General features: G+C 40.3%; 1 protein-coding gene across 1 annotated transcript in view; it reads left to right on the top strand.

Annotated features, from left to right (window-relative positions):
• LOC122450803 (cytochrome P450 7B1) overlaps positions 1 to 15,612 on the top strand; it is a 735,954-nt gene extending 720,342 nt beyond the window's left edge. Inside the window, exon 8 of the mRNA XM_043483042.1 lies at positions 15,577 to 15,612. Coding sequence (XP_043338977.1) covers positions 15,577 to 15,597 — 21 coding nt within the window. The 3' untranslated portion in view covers positions 15,598 to 15,612. The remainder of the gene's footprint in view (positions 1 to 15,576) is intronic.
• Positions 15,613 to 15,997: the final 385 nt, after the last annotated feature.

The raw sequence follows: 15,997 nt of genomic DNA, 5'->3' as shown, positions 1-15,997 counted from the left end.
TAGAAACACTGAAAAGAAGACAGAGAGCAATAAGCAAATCCCAAATTAACTATGCATGTAAATGTTATGAATCACCTGCCTGGTAGCCACTTTGTGTCTCTGTCTTTGAGGTATGCTCCCAAGGTCATCTTTAGAGAGAATCCAGTTATCCCAGAACATTGTTGTCCTTGGCAACTTACTCTCCACGCATGAACTCCAAGATGGATGTGTCTATTTATCAAGCGAGTTAGGGTCAAATTTCATTATTTTTCAAACAAAAGGGTGAATATCTTACCAGTTCTCCTAAGTATTTCTGTAAAATAAATTTATTCTTGATGGCTAAATATGCAAGCTACAAACAAACAAAGTACCAAACAACACCACAAATACTGTGAGTAATGCATCTTAGATTACACAGGCACCCTTGACAATCATCTTTACAAGATTTTTAAACAAATGTATAACAATAAGGCTTTCGTTTTTTGCAAGAGAAGACATTTTTTGGGGAGACTACAGAGAAGAGTGGAAAGAACGTCAGTGGTAAACTGTACCTTTTTTAATTTCTTAGGGCAAATTCATACTGTGGTGCCTCAATTTCCCCATCTGTCAATTAGAAACAATAATACCTATTCTGCAACATTGAAAGAATAAATGTTGCCATTAAATGTGTTAAGGAGACATAAATTCTGTAACATCTTGTTTGACACATAAACAGCCTTCAATAAAAAAAAAATTATGTTACCATTGACATTAGCAACACTATTATTAGAATTCATGTCAAATCCTAAAATCAGCTATAAAACCTAACATTTTAATTTTTATTATTTTATCTGAACATTAAAAAGAAATCTTGCAAGAACATCAGAAAGAAATTTGAAGTCAGTACAACTTATTCAATTCTATTAGACAGCCACATAGGTAGACATACTGATTCAGCCCAAAGAATTAATGCTGAGTATTAGTGAAGATAAAAAAACCCAAACAAACATACCTACTTAAGAGCAAAGTAGGGGAAAAAAGGAAGAGGATGTTGGTGAGAGTCATTTATGGATTTTCAGTTCCTCCGATGACAGTAAATATTCTGCAGCTTCTTTGTTCTTGATGAAACTAAACAGTCCCTATTGTGTAATGGAACTTAGTTTCTGTCTTGAAGGAATAATTACAGAATAATAATGGGATCACTAAGAAATTTATGAGTGTAAAATAAGTGTCTTTACCATAATACCAAGATATGATGAAGTAAAGGAAGTCAACAGCCCCATCTCATCAAAGCCACTTGAAGGTGTTAATGTCTTCCAAGTGTCAAAACAACGCGACAATTTAGTTAAAAAATAGTCAGATTCCTAGAGTGTGTGCTAACAAAACACATGAAATATATGCTTAAAAGACTAAAGTTTTACATTTAAATAAAAAAGAGAACAGTCTCTTTGGAAGTCTTAAAAAGAATTTCAAGGCATTGCACCATTGCATCCCTCGTTCAGGGGCCAGCTTCACTGCACAAGACAGGAAGTCATGCAGGTCACTGGGCTGAGGAGGGTGCTATGCTAAGGTTTAATGCTTTGTGTTCGCCTTCTTCTGCTCCATGCTTTGTGATCACCTAGAGAGGTGGGATTGCGAGGGGGGTGGAGGAGGTGATGTATACATATAGCTGATTCACTTCATTGTATAACAGAAACTAACATAACATTGTAAAGCAATTATACTTTAATGATTTTTAATTAAAATCTTTTAATTTTATCTTTGAATTTATCTGTGTTTTGTCAGTGAAGTCCCCTGGGACCATGGAGCACGTGCTATAGTTCTGGACTTTTGACTCAGATGACCCTGCCTCCTACCAGCCTCTGTGGGTTCTTTCCAGCCCATCCCTGCATCCTCAGGGCTCTTTAAGCTCTCCCTTGATGCCCCTGTCCAACAACTTTCTCTGTCCTCCTCCACTGATGGGCACGTGTGTGCCCAGAGAGCTGGAGTTAGACATAGGATTTCCTGTGTCTTAGGATGGGGCATGCTAGTAGCTGTCCCAGTCCAAGCAGGCAGGGAGCCCCATGCCCTGCTCACAGGGGACTACCAAACCTTGCATGCACACCTGCAGAGGACCAAGCGTGCCCAAGGGGAAGCTGCAAGCTGTCTCGAATACCTTGGATATAATTGTGGACAACAGCAAAGACCACGAGAAGCCAGCCTGGCACCCTAGTGGGTCCTGGAGGAAGACCAGCCTAGCGCCAAGATGCTCTGCTTCCTGCAGAAATGGGACGCCCCGCGGCATGGTGTGCAGGAACAGAAGGCCGAGAATGGGCAGGTGGTGGGGCTGCAGCTGTGGGGCCAGGCCTGGCAGGCTCTTTGCAGAGAACAGAAGGAGCTGGTGGCCGTGCCGAGGGAGCTGGGTGAGGAGGAGACAGCTGGGCCCCGGAGCAGAAGCCGTCAAGGTCAAGGGCACATGGCCCAGCACGCTGAGCCTGGGCACGCTGCCTTTGAGAGCAGCCAAAGTGGTGCCCAAGCCCAAAGCAGTGATGGAATTTGCTGGAGGTGGAGGCCTGAGCCATCCCCGCTGCCACTCTTTCTTTGGGGCTTCACTGGGGTTACACACGCATTACCTTTGATCCCTCCCTGTTTTCTTCTAACTTGAGGATTCTTGGCTTGCTGCCACTGTGGGAAGCAGCCACCATGTCATCTCTTTTCTGGGTGGGGTCAACACCATCCACCATCCCCCCACCTCCAACACACACACACACACACCAGGTTCCTGAGCACTTCCCAGAATCTGACTTGGGGTGTCTGTTTTCAGTCCCCATCCATTGCCCCTTTGCCTTCCAGTCCAAGGGCCCTTACCATGTCTTCCACACATCCATGAATAAAGTTCCTGCTCTAAACTGTCAGAAAAAAAAAAAAAATCCCTGGAGTGGCCTCTCCACTGTGGACTGTGGCAGTGAGCTTGTGCAAAGAAACAGCCCAGGAAGAGAAGTAGCCCATTGCCTGAGGGGGCATAACATCAAACAGCAGATAAAATACACCAGGACAAATCAAGAAAGGGAGTTGTCCGCATCAGTACCCTGTGGCTCTTGTTCAGTCGCTAAGTCATGTCCTACTTCTTGCGACCCCATGGACTGCAGCATGCCAGACTTCCCTTCCCCGCACCATCTCCTGGAGTTTGCTCAAACTCATGTCCATTGAGTCAATGATACCATCCAGACATCTCATTCTTTCTCCCGCTTCTCTATGTGGTGCACCCAAAAAATAAATAACTAAAAATCATTTTTTTAAAAGACTTGGAAAAAATTTTTTCAGAATCACTACCAGAAGAGCCATCTTTAAAAAATAAAAATCTGGAGACTTCTGGGAAGATGAAGTGGACATAATTTTCTCTATTCTTTCCACTAAGTACAACAGAAATCCTTGGACATCATATATATAATAGTGAAAGTGAAAGTTGCCCATTCGTGTCCAACTCTTTGTGACCCCATGGACTCTAGCCTGCCAGGCTCCTCTGTCCATGGGATTTTCAGGGCAAGAACACTGGAGTGAGTTGCCATTTCCTTCTCCAGGGGATCTTCCCAACCCAGGGATCGAATCCTGGTCTCCTGCTTTGCAGGCAGATTCTTTACCAACCTAGCTATGAGGGAAGCCATATATATATACAAAATAAGCATAAGAAATAAGCATAACAAGTATCGAAAAGGTGGAGAGATGACAGCAGACTTGAGACAAGCAAGGACAAGCAGTGTCCTTGAGACCTGAGGGATCGAGGGACGACACACTGGCAAGTTTTCTGGATTTCCTTCTTGTCTCAGACTAGAAACTGAAGAAGCTGACAACCCAGAAACCGAACAGGTACAGACACACAAAAATGTTTCAAGAAAAACCTGCTTTCTCTACCCAAAAGGAAAGGGGCAGCCCACCAAGAAAGAAAACTTTTAGCCAGCAAGAGCTCTACTCTAGCCAAACACTACAGAAAGAAAAAAAAAAAAGTGAATCCACTCCCATCCATGTCAGCTAAGGTTAAATGAGGCATGGATGACGCTGGATTAGACTTCCATGCTCATAAGGACGTAAGGAGATGCTCCAAACTTCTGCCCAGATGTGTATGCCCAGTCACTCAGATGTGTCTGACTCTTTGCAACCCCATGGACTGTAGCCAATAGGCTCCTCTGTCCATGGGATTTCCCAGGCAAGAATACTGGAGTAGGTTGCCGTCTCCTTCTCCAGGGGATCTTCCTGACCCAGGGATTGAACCTGTGTCTCCTGCATTGGCAAGTGGATTCTTTACCACTGAGCCATCTGGAAACCCCCCTGCCCAAATAGTATCAGAAAAAACCAAAGAGGGAGCCAGGACTTTGGTCTATCTGGTAAAGACAACCCCTTCCCCTCCCACATCATTGAAGACAAAAGGGGAATCCTGAAATTTCACTGCTACCCAGCGCACATGAGATGGTTATTCCTCTCAACACTGGGTTGGCTCAGAAGAAGCCCCATGGAATACAGCAGACCAGCTAAAACAAAAAGTTTAAATAAGATCCAGAGTCTCATTTCATGATACACAAAGGTCCAATTTTCAAGAGAAAGTTATTTGCCAAAGTAAGAACAGGAAGACCTCAAACTCCACACAAAAATACAGTGAACAGATGCCAAAACTGAGATGCCAGCCGTCTTAAAATGATCTCATCAAGATTTTAGAGCAGCTCTGATAAAAATGTTTCAGTGAAAAATGAACACATTCAAAACAAATGAAAAAATAGACTCAGCGAAGATATAGAAAGCTTCAGCAAAAAAAAAAAGGAGGCATTAAAAAAATAGACATTTGAATTTATTTTTGGCCATGCCATAGGCATGTGGGATCTTCATTGCCCAACCAGAGATGGAACCTGCGACCCCTGCATTGGGAGCTGGAGTCTTAACTACTGGCCGGCCAGGGAAGTCCCCACAAATAGACATTTTAGAGTTGAAAAGTATAATAGCAAAGCAATAACACCAAAATAAAAAGCCCAATAGATGGATGGACCAAGAGCAGAATGTACAGAACAGAGGAAAGAATCAATGAAATGGAAGATAGAATAATACAAATTACCCAGTCTGAGAAAAGAGTGGAAAAAAATAATAAAGAGAGCCCCAGAAACTTAGGGATTATAAACTAGGTAAACATTCATACCATCAGGGTCTCATTAAGGTCTCATTAGGAGTGAAGAATCAGACTGGGGCAAAAAGTACTCGAAGGGAAAATAATGGCTGAAAAATTTGGCAAGACATATAAATCTACAGATTCGAGAAACTAAAGAAGCCTTAAATGGCATAAACCCAAATATATTTGTGGCAAGACACATCACGCTTGCACTTGTGAGAACTAAAAGCAAGGGGAAAAACTGAAAACAGCCAGAGAAAAAAAGGGCATCTTACATATAGAAGGGAAAGGGTTTGAATCATTTTTCACTCATCAGAAACCATGGAAACCAGAAGAAAATGGTAGAGTGTATTTCAAGTGCTAAAAATAATAATAATAAAAACTCAAGCTAGAATCATATACCCAGTGAAAATAACCTTTAGCAATAAAAAATCAAGACATTCTCAGATAAAGAAAAACTACGAGAATTTATTGCCAGCAGATCTACTCTAAAAGAATGTCTAAAGAAAGTTCTCTAAACAGAAAAGAAATGATTGAAGAAGGAAATTTTGAAATTCAGGAAAGAAGCAAGAACATGATAAGCAAAACTACAGGTAAAATTTTGTTTTCCTTCTTCTTGTGAGGTCTTAAAATTATGTTTGATGATTGAAGAAAAAAAATGTCATATTATCTGATATAGTTCTAAATCTATGTATGGGAAATAGAAATACAATTATATCGTAAACAGAGCAGAGTAAAAGAAGGTAAAGTTTCTACAGTTCACTTGAACTAGTAAAATGATGACATCAGGAGACTGTAAGCTATGTAAATATGATTTGAAACCTAGAAAGTGTATGTGCACACACATATATGCATATTTCAGCCTGAAATCATATATATATACACCCCTGGGTCGGGAAGATTCCCCTAGAGGAAGAAATGGCAACCTGCCCCAGTATTCTTGTCCAAAAAATCCCATGGACAGAGGAGCCTGGCAGGCTACATTCCATGAGGTTGCAAAGGAGTCGGATACAACTGAACACAAACATGCCCAGGTGGCTCGGTGGGTAAAGAATATGCCTGCAGTGCAGGAAATGCCAGAGAGGTGGGTTCAATCCCTGGGTCGGGAAGATACCCTGGAGGAGGGCATGGCAGCTCACTCCAATATTCTTGCCTGGAGAACCCCAGGGACAGAGGAGCCTGGTGGGCTACAGTCTACAGGTTTGCAAAGAGTTGGACATGAGTGAAACTACTGAGCAGCATAAATATGTATATATGTGTGTGTGTATATATATATATATATGTATTTCAAGACTCACTATTTAAGTACAATTATATAGTGAGTCTTGAAATCAAACATATTCCACTCACTTTCTTCTACTCCTGTGGGTGACTTGTATATTACTCTCTCTCTAACATAATGAAATAAAAAAATGGAGTAATGTAATCAGAAAATCCTTGCTCTAGAAATAATCATTTAGTATTTCCCCACAAAGTAATGAGATGAAAATGGCCTTGGTTAAGTCAAAGTCATTGCAAAATTGCCATAAGCAAACCAGGAAGAGGAATTTTTTTAGACAATATGCTCTGGTCATGAAAGGGTTACTGCACATCTTTTAAAAACCTAGTTCATATGCTTATCTACTTCCCAAAGACCTTTGCATTCTAGTATTTTAATATATGCCTTGGGTGTTTATTAATAGGCACTTTGGAAAATCATTCAGGCCACTGGCTTCCTTCATTTTAGTGACGGGAAATAGTAATTTGCTAAATAGCAACTCATTAATGTGAAAGAGTTAATGGAAAGACTATGTTATGCATTTTGATAATCTGCTTCAATAAATATAAGCACATAATGATGATTATTTAGAAATATAAGCAGCAACAGTAAATCTAAATAAAGCCATTATTTACAAAGTTATGGCCAGTAATATTTTCCCATATATTGTTAGGATGAAAATGATTTTCTTGTCTTTTTATTCTAGATTGTTGATCATTTATAATTAAGGAGAAAAGAAAAGCATTTCCGAGGAAGTCCAAAGAGAAGAACATGGACTAAGGATGACGATAGCTGTTCTTTGCCCTTGAAACCGTTCTGGGTGTTATGACGTGATCTCTTTTCCCTTTCTGTTTACTTTACTCACAAGATAAAACATTCTTGGCATCACAGCATTGGTGGGTCTCCTCTGCTTTTGCTGCATAACTAGTTTCCTGGTGAAAAGGGATGTGAAATATTGCAGGGGTGAGGGAGACATACAGCAAGACGATTTCTTCCCTTTTCTTTCCTGGAGCTAATCTGAATGAAGACTCAGAGGCGAGAGGAAGAAGAGGAGCTACCAAAAACAGGCAGAGAGAGAAAGAAAGTGAGCAGATGAGAAGTACAGACACCAAAAGTATCTTGGGACAAAAATGAGAAGAAGCTGAAGATTTGTCATTTTCACTGTTACCATTTTCTGTTGTATTTTAAATCTTGGAGCTTTTGTGGAGGAGGTACACACACTTTTCATATAATGACTTAGAGAAAATGTGTTAGTTTAATATACCTGTTCCTCACTGGACTTTTTTAGTCCATCTTTTCCTCAGTACTAAAAAGACTCAGGCAAAAGAAACAGAACTCTCTATAGGTGCAGTAGTGAATTCTAATTATTTTTCAAGTTTATTCAGTTATTTTAGCCATGGAATAGCTATGTATTTGTATCCATCTTTGAATTGAATGTAGAGTCTTTCTTTCAGTTTTCACTGATTTGCCTAATTTACCACTCTTTGAGATTTCTGGAGTCCTTTTTCATACTCTTAGGGTCTGGGGTTTGCTTCCAACAAGAGTGTTTCTCAATCTAGCAGAAGTTAGCCATTGGTCAATAACCGTGGCTCAGTCATGGAATGATTTGTCCTTGGTGATGAAGCCTTAGCCCCTATCACAGTCATTTCAATCATATGCAGGGCTTAGAATGTCATCAAACATCCTCTGATGCTCTGTGGACAGCCCTCAACCACTTGCTCAAAACAATCTGGTCATCTAAGTTGCTTCCGTGTCCTGGCTATTGTAAATAGGGTTGCAAAGAACATTGATGTACATGTGTCTCTTTCAATTCTGATTTCCTCAGGGTATATGCCCAGTAGTGGGGTTGCTGGGTCTATGGTAGTTTTATTCCTAGTTTTTTTAAGGAATCTCCATACTCTTCTCCATAGTGGCTGTATCAGTTTGCATTCCCACCAGGAGTGTAAGAAGGTTCTCTTTCCTCCATACCCTCTCTGGCATTTATTGTTTGTAGGCTTTTTGATGATGGCCATTCTAACTAGTGTGAGATGATACCTCATTGTATTTTTAACTCGTATTTCTCTAATAATGAACAATGTTGAGCATCTTTTCATGTGTTTATTCACCATCTGTATGTCTTCTTTGGAGAAATGTTTGTTTAGGTCTTCTGCCCACTTTTTGATTGGGTTGCTTGTTTTTCCAGTATTGAGCTGCACAAGCTGCTTGTATATTTTGGAGATTAATTCTTTGTCAGTTGTTTCATTTGCTATTATTTTCTCCCCATTCTGCGGGTTGTCTTTTCACCTTGCTTATAGATTCCTTCATTGTGCAAAAGTTTCTGAGTTTAATTAGGTCCCATTTTTTAATTTTTGTATTTATTTCCACTACTCTAGGAGGTGGGTCATAAAGGATCTTGCTGTGATTTATGTCAGGGAGTGTTCTGCCTATGCTTTCCTCTAAGAGTTTTATAGTTTCTGGTCTTAAAGTAATTATCCTTCAATTAAAATAAATAAGTAAATTATTAAAAAAAACAACAACAACAGTGAGCCTAGTGATGGCTAGTCAGCAGCATCACTGAGTGTGAGACAAACTTCTGAAAAGAGACTGTATTTAAATTCTTTGCTGATGCTTCACAGAGGTTGGATGTTCATAGCTTGGGCTCCACTGACCCCTAGGACTGAAGGAAACTGGTAGAGATACTCTGCAAGGAAAAGACAAGAAATATATTTGCTTCCTCAAAGAGTCCTTGGAGAAGACAGGAAGGTCTGGTGGGAATTTACAACACTTAAAAATCTGCTTTTTGCCTCTCTCTCTAGGAGGGCCTAGGCCAGGCAGGCTCTAGACCCATTTCTTTTCCTTTTGCACTCTGCTCTGTGCCAGGAGGCTCAGCCACATGGGCTGCATCCATTGACTCCTTCCACAGAGATGAATAGCTATGTTCAGCTAATGGGGAGCCTTGACAAGACAAGGAAAGAGAAAAATGAGGTTGGAATATCTACTCCCCCTGGTTCTCTCCTTAAGTTGCCTTTTTAAAAAAAATTTGAGTGTAATTGCCTTGGGCTTCCCTGGTGGTTCAGTGGTAAAGAATCTGCCTGCAATACAGGAGATCCAGGTTCGATCCCTGGGTCGGGAAGATTCCCTGGAAAAGGAAATGGCAACCCACTCCAGCATTCTTGCCCGGGAAATTCCATGGACAGAGGAGCCTGGTGGGTTACAGTCCATGGGGTTGCAAAAGAGTCAGACACAACGTAGTCACTAAACAAAGCAACAACAGAATTGCTTTATAAAGGTATGTTCGTTTCTGCATAGTGAATCGGCCACATGTATACATATATCATCTCCGTCTTGAGTCTCTCTCCCACTGGAAGATCACTTCTCTTTTCACACATATCTAAGTGTTCTTCTATATTTCAGGAATTCCTTTTATTTATGATTCCTCTGGACTAGGTGTAAGCACAGCCCAGTACTGTTAGCCTCAGTTTCTTTAACCAGGGTTTCCCCCTCCCTTACGCTTTCCCTACCTTCTGCACACAACTTGTGAATAGTCCTTTGAAAATAGATCCTCTTCGAATTAGACTAATGTGGGTGTTATCTCTTTCCTGTTGAAATCCTAGTTGATACCTAGTCAATAATTAATAGTTAATATGTATTATCTGTTAATTCTTCTAAAAAACTTCTGGGTATTGACTCATTAAATCCTCCCAATAGCACGTTATCAGGAGGTATTATTATTATCCCCATCTTGCAGCTGCAGAGAGGATGAACCACATGCCACAGTGCCCAACAAGAAAATGGTGGGATATGATTTGCAGCAAAGCATTGTGTCTCCAGAGCTTGGACTCTGCATAAATGCCCCATGGGTGAGGGCATCCAGAAAGGCATGAGGATTGTAGGTATACTGTTCCTTCAAAAGTACTGAGTATGATCATTTACATTTTTTGCTAATTTAATCTATAAAGAGTTACCTCATTTAATTTGCATTTGGTTGATTAATGATGAATATTTATTTCCGTATGTTATCCCTAGCTATTTGTCCTCAAAAGAGATTGTCTTTTTGCGGTCTTTGACTGTTTATCTACTGAGGTCTTTGGGTACTTCTGCTATTTTATGAGGTCTTTATGTAGTGGTAGTTATATGCATTGCAGTTTTTATTCTCTCTTCAGACACAGAAATTTATATATGCTTTCCTTATAAATTTAATTCATTTAGAAAAGATTGTTTATTAACAAAGAAAAATGGGGTCATTGAAATATGTTTAATAAATGTATAGAAGGAAAGGAAATAAAATAAACTCCTTTAAAATCATGCAATCAGAGATAGCACTGTTGCCAATTTGAGCTACTTCAGTGTAATCTTTATTTAATGTTTATAAATGATGGTTTAACCTGTACACTATTCTAAAACTTTTAAACTGTGAATATTTTTCTGTTTCTGCACATTTTGATGTATGTTATCTGATTTTATTTTCATATATAAAATGTGTAATGACAATAAAATGCATACTTTAAAACGTTCAACTAATAAAAATATTTCCCTCTCATCACTGCCACACTCTGCATACTCATAAGAGTTTGTTGTATGACCTCAAAAATCTCTTTTTATGTACTTATAAACACATACATTTTCGTATAGGCATATTGTTGGTTTCACTCACTTTCTACTTTTGGATATTTATGTTATTTCCTAAATTTTGTTGTTATATGGAAACCCAAGACTCATAAGAGCTGACACATTCAAAGATATAGGGACACCGTATTTGAGATAAAAATTGATCAAAAGTTCAGACAAACTACAACTTTTTGTGGGATACTTAAGTCAGACTACATTTTCTTCCAGAATTCTCCAAAGAGAATATAGTAAACTAATGAGCCACATCTAGTATCACATACTAACAGCAAACAGAAATTTGCTTTTCTAATAGCTGTATCACATTATTAAAAAATATATAGTTTATTATAGAACGTGTAAAAACTAAATATAAAGAAATCTAAAGAAAATTTAAATTCCTCATAATTCTCTTTACTCCCAAATAGTCATGTTTCTCATTTCAATGTAAATTCATGCATAATATTTTGCTCTTGTGGAAAGATCACATTTTATTATCAATCATTCAAAGTCTGGCACAAATTATGCATTCATTCAACAAAAATTATTTATTGATCAGCTGCTATGCATCAGTCAAGACAGCAATTAAAACTGACCAAGAGGGACAGAGTCAGAGTGGAGTGGGGCATGCTATTTTATGGTGAGTAGTCAGAGAAGATTTCCCTAATAAAGTGACAGTTGAGCGGAAAACTGAATCAAAGGAGAAAGGACCTATGTGACTATTTGGGGGAAGAACATTCCAGTCAGAGGGAAAATCTGAAAATCTTGAGGTTTGGGCAGGAAATGCTTGCATCTTACAGGAAATGCAAAGAGGCCAGTATGAAGTGAAGTGAAAGTTGCTCAGTCGTGTCTGACTCTTTGCCACCCCATGGACTATACAGTCCATGGAATTCTCCAGGCCAGAATACTGGAGTGGGTAGCCTTTCCCTTCTCCAGGGATCTTCCCAACCCAGGGATCGAACCCAGGTCTCACGCATTGAAGGCGGATTCTTTACCAGCTGAGCCACAGGGAAGCCTAAGAATATTGCAGTGGTTAGCTTATCCCTTCTCTAGCGGATCTGAAGGTCAGGGAGGGGTTGAAGTCTGAGGACTCCAAGCGTGTGGGCCCCTGCAAGGCCTTGGGCTTTTATTTTGAGGGAGATGAGAAGACATGGGAAAATTTTGAGCAAGGGAGTGAAATTCTCTGACATTTCCAGCTGTGGTTATGAGAACTGATCCCAGAAGGTGAGGTGGAGGGTGGGCAGGGCGAGTGAAACCTGGGGTTCTAATTACAAGTGAGAGCTTTTTGATGTCTCAGAAAAGGGGGAGCTAATGCTTGGAAGGGGTAGTGAGGATTAGCTGAGTGCCTCTACAGCAGCGCCCCTTCTTGGCACCAGGGACCACTTTCATTGAAGACAACTTTTCCATGAAACAGGATGGGGGGATACTTTCTGGATCATACAAGAGCCTTACATTTGTTGTGCACTTTGTTTCCATTATTATTACATCAGCTCCTCCTCAGATCATTGGACATTAGATCCCAGAGTTTGGGGACCCCTGCTCTAGAGTTCTAGCTTATTAGTCTTTATATTCCTGGTGTCATTAGCCTAGGGCTTGAAACGATGCTCTGCCATGCATGCATGTGTGCTAAGTTACCACAGTCGTGTCTGACTCCTTGTGACCTTGAGGTCTGTAACCTGCCAGGCTCTTCCAGGGGATATTCCTGACCCAGGGATCGAACCCTTGTCTCTTATGTCTCCTGCGCTGGCAGGCATGTTCTTCACCACTAGTGCCACCTGGGAAGCCTCTGTCTTCCTCCAGTGCTCCTTTATTGAAAGAATTCCTTCACTGGACATCAAAGGTCATTTCCAGCCCAGAGGTCTCTCCTCTCTGTCATTGTCTCTCTACTCAAGGTCACTTGTTTTCTGAATCTGTCTGAGACACTCCTCCTTCCCACACGCCTTTTCTGTGAACAACTCTCTACTTTTTTGAGACCCAGTGAGTACTGAACCTCCATATGTTGATTCCACGGATACTCACTGAGCACCTCATCCCCCATGAACACTCTTTCAGGCTGCAGTAATCTATCAGTAGGTAGTAGGCCAAAGTGCCGATCCTCAGGGCATTCTAGCAGGAGAAGAGAGAAACATAAAATATTAATAAACAGTAGGATGTGCTGGAAGGCGAGAAGACGAAAACACAGCTGGAACCAGGCTTAGCGCTGGCGGCCAGGGTGCCTGTGTGACAACCATAAAGGACCATGCAGGTGAAAGTGTTAGTCACTCAGTCATGTCTGATTCTTTGTGACCTCCTGGGCTATACCTCTGTCCATGGGATTCTGTAGGGAAGAATACTGTAGTGGTTTACCATTCCCTTCTTCAGGGGATCTTCCCAACCCAGGGATCGAACCCAGGTCTCCTGCATTGCAGGCAGATTCTTTACCACCCGAGCCACCGGAGGAGTCCATGCAGAATCACAATAAAACGACTAGACGTGCTTCTTCCGACATTTCCACCAACAGCTCTCCGTCAATCATTCAAACAGTTCTGTGTTTCTCTTCACTATTTCTTTTCAATTCATTTCTTCAAAGGTATTCCTGATATTGTTACTGATCAGGGTTCTTAGACTGTTTAACCAATAGGAATGGAGAAGAGGCCAGATGAAAAATTCACGCCGTGCATTTTTGGGACGAGGGTGCAAAAACAACAACAGGTACCCTTGATTGCTCCATGCAGGATGACGGTAGAGTGGTGTGAGCTGGTACCTTACATGACCTTGGGTTGGGCTGGAGGGGTGGCTTAGGGTCTTAGGGGTGGCTGGGTCACCCCCTCAGTGGTGCTCTGCGCAGGTATCACCCACAGTTCCCTGGTTTTGCTCCTGGCACCTCAAACCTGGCAGCTGAGCTTTTGGTCTTTTTGCATCCTGTTGTTCAAAATTTGCCCCAACTGCTCATGCATGCAGTTATTTTTAGTCCCTTACTGTTTCTTTGTATTCTGTTGCTCAAGGAGACTTTGTCAAGAAGCAAAGGGGTCCTGGGTCCCAGGTGCCAGGTTGTCTCACTATTAACTTTCCAAAACAATGGGAAAATCTTTACTAGTTTGAAGACTTATAATACACACGTTTGTGTAGCATTGTGTATCATTTACCAAGTGCTTTCATACTGAAAAAAATACTCATGTGCCCTCATATCATTGTTATATTAGATATCATTTCCCTATTTTACAAATAAAGATATTAAGATAAAGGCACAAGATTTTATACAAAAATGTAAATGACAGAGCAGAAATATAACCCAGCTTTTAGAGAAAAAAGAATATTCTTGAAAATTATATCCTATGGTAATATTTAATATAAATGATTTGGGGGACTTTGAGTCATCATTCCATTGATGCATATAGCATACATGTATTGTGAGCATGAACTAAAATCAAGAGAAGCAATACTCATGAACAGTTGATTGTTTATTACCAACTGTATACTTTGGACCAGAAATCTTCAGTTCAGTTCAGTTCAGTTCAGTTCACTCAGTCGTGTCCGACTCTTTGCAACCCCATGGATTGCAGCACACCAGGCTTCCCTGTCCATCACCAACTCCCAGAGCTTGCTCAGACTCATGTCCATCGAGTCAGTGATGCCATTCAATCAGCTCATCCAGAAATCTTAGGGTTCACAAAGTTCAATTCGTTAAAAGAAATTTGCTCTCTTTGTGTTATGTGTATTGATACAAAAAATTTTCCACTAGAAGCCTATTTGTTGATTGTGATTATTTTGGCCTCATTATGAGATCATTTGATTTCATAATAATAAGAGAAAATGTGTTTTTTTTTTTTAAGGTCAGGAATGAAGGATATTGTATGGATGGGAATAAGAAGAAAATAGACTCATTTTTCATGCAGTTGACCTAGAGAGGGCCTGCTTGCTTACTGCGGGTCACCTGCACAATTGCACCTTAGCCCCCTTACCACAGAAATAAGCTAGCTTCTTCCTAGAGAAGAAGGCACCCTTTGGAGTCTCAAATTAATCATCATTGGGAAATTCAATCTTAACCTACAGTATCCTTTTCTTTGTACCATTCTTCCTATTTTGCTCTAGTATTTTATTTATTTATTATTGAGGTGTAGTTGATGTACAATATTATATAATTTTCAGATGTTCAGCTTACTGATTCACAATTTTTAGAGGTTATACTCCATTTATAGTTATTATAAAATATTGGCTAGCGGCTCAGTGGTAACAAACCTGTTTGTGATGCAGGAGCCGCAAGTTCAATCCCTGGGTCAGGAAGATCCCCTGGAGGAACAAATGGCAACCCACTCCAGCATTCTTGCCTGGAAAATCCCATTGACAGAGAAGCCTGGCAGGTTACAGTCCACAGGATCACAAAGAGTCAGACACAACCTAGGGACTAAACCACCACCACCATACCCCCTGCACTATACAATATAGTCTCATAGCTGATTTATTTTCTTGCTCTAGTATTTTAAACTGGTTCTTGGTATGTTGCTCTTGCCTCTATTGTAGAATCATGGGTCTTAAACATGCTGAATGTGAGCATGAAAGTATTTGTTTAATAAATTAATGTTAATACAATGGAGAAAATTTTTTCATATGGTCTGAACAGCAAAGAATAAATCCCTGACCTCTCTCTCACTTTCATTTTTCACAGGAAGATCACGTCGTGCTCTAGGGAAGGAATTCTAAATTAGCCTGTTCTACTCTGCCTTCCAACACCATGGTTGATGCAGGGCTTGCCCAGGAGAACATGGAAAAGTGACAGGCATAGTGTGATTGTACAATAAAAATCAAAGAGACAGCCTCCTTCTGATACCACCATGGTCTCCTACACATTCCAAGGCAGTTTTAACATGCTAAATCTGTCTTTCTTCAAATTCTAATATCATCCTAGTGGGTCATTTATTGGAGTAATTGCCCTATCTTTTCCTACTGTGATATGATAGGAAATGTTTAGTTTTCCAATAGCCACATTTTCTGTGCTCTATCATATCATAATATGAGTTAATACCCCCTTTTGGCTAGTGTTTTTATTTAAGAAGCAAAATGTCTACTTTAAAAGAATTAGAGGGAAT

Source organism: Cervus canadensis, chromosome 12 (assembly GCF_019320065.1).
Source record: "Cervus canadensis isolate Bull #8, Minnesota chromosome 12, ASM1932006v1, whole genome shotgun sequence".
In the NCBI taxonomy this organism is placed as follows: Eukaryota; Metazoa; Chordata; class Mammalia; order Artiodactyla; family Cervidae; genus Cervus; species Cervus canadensis.
The sequence above is the reverse complement of the archived record's forward strand: the minus strand, read 5'-3'. Positions and strand labels throughout refer to the sequence as shown.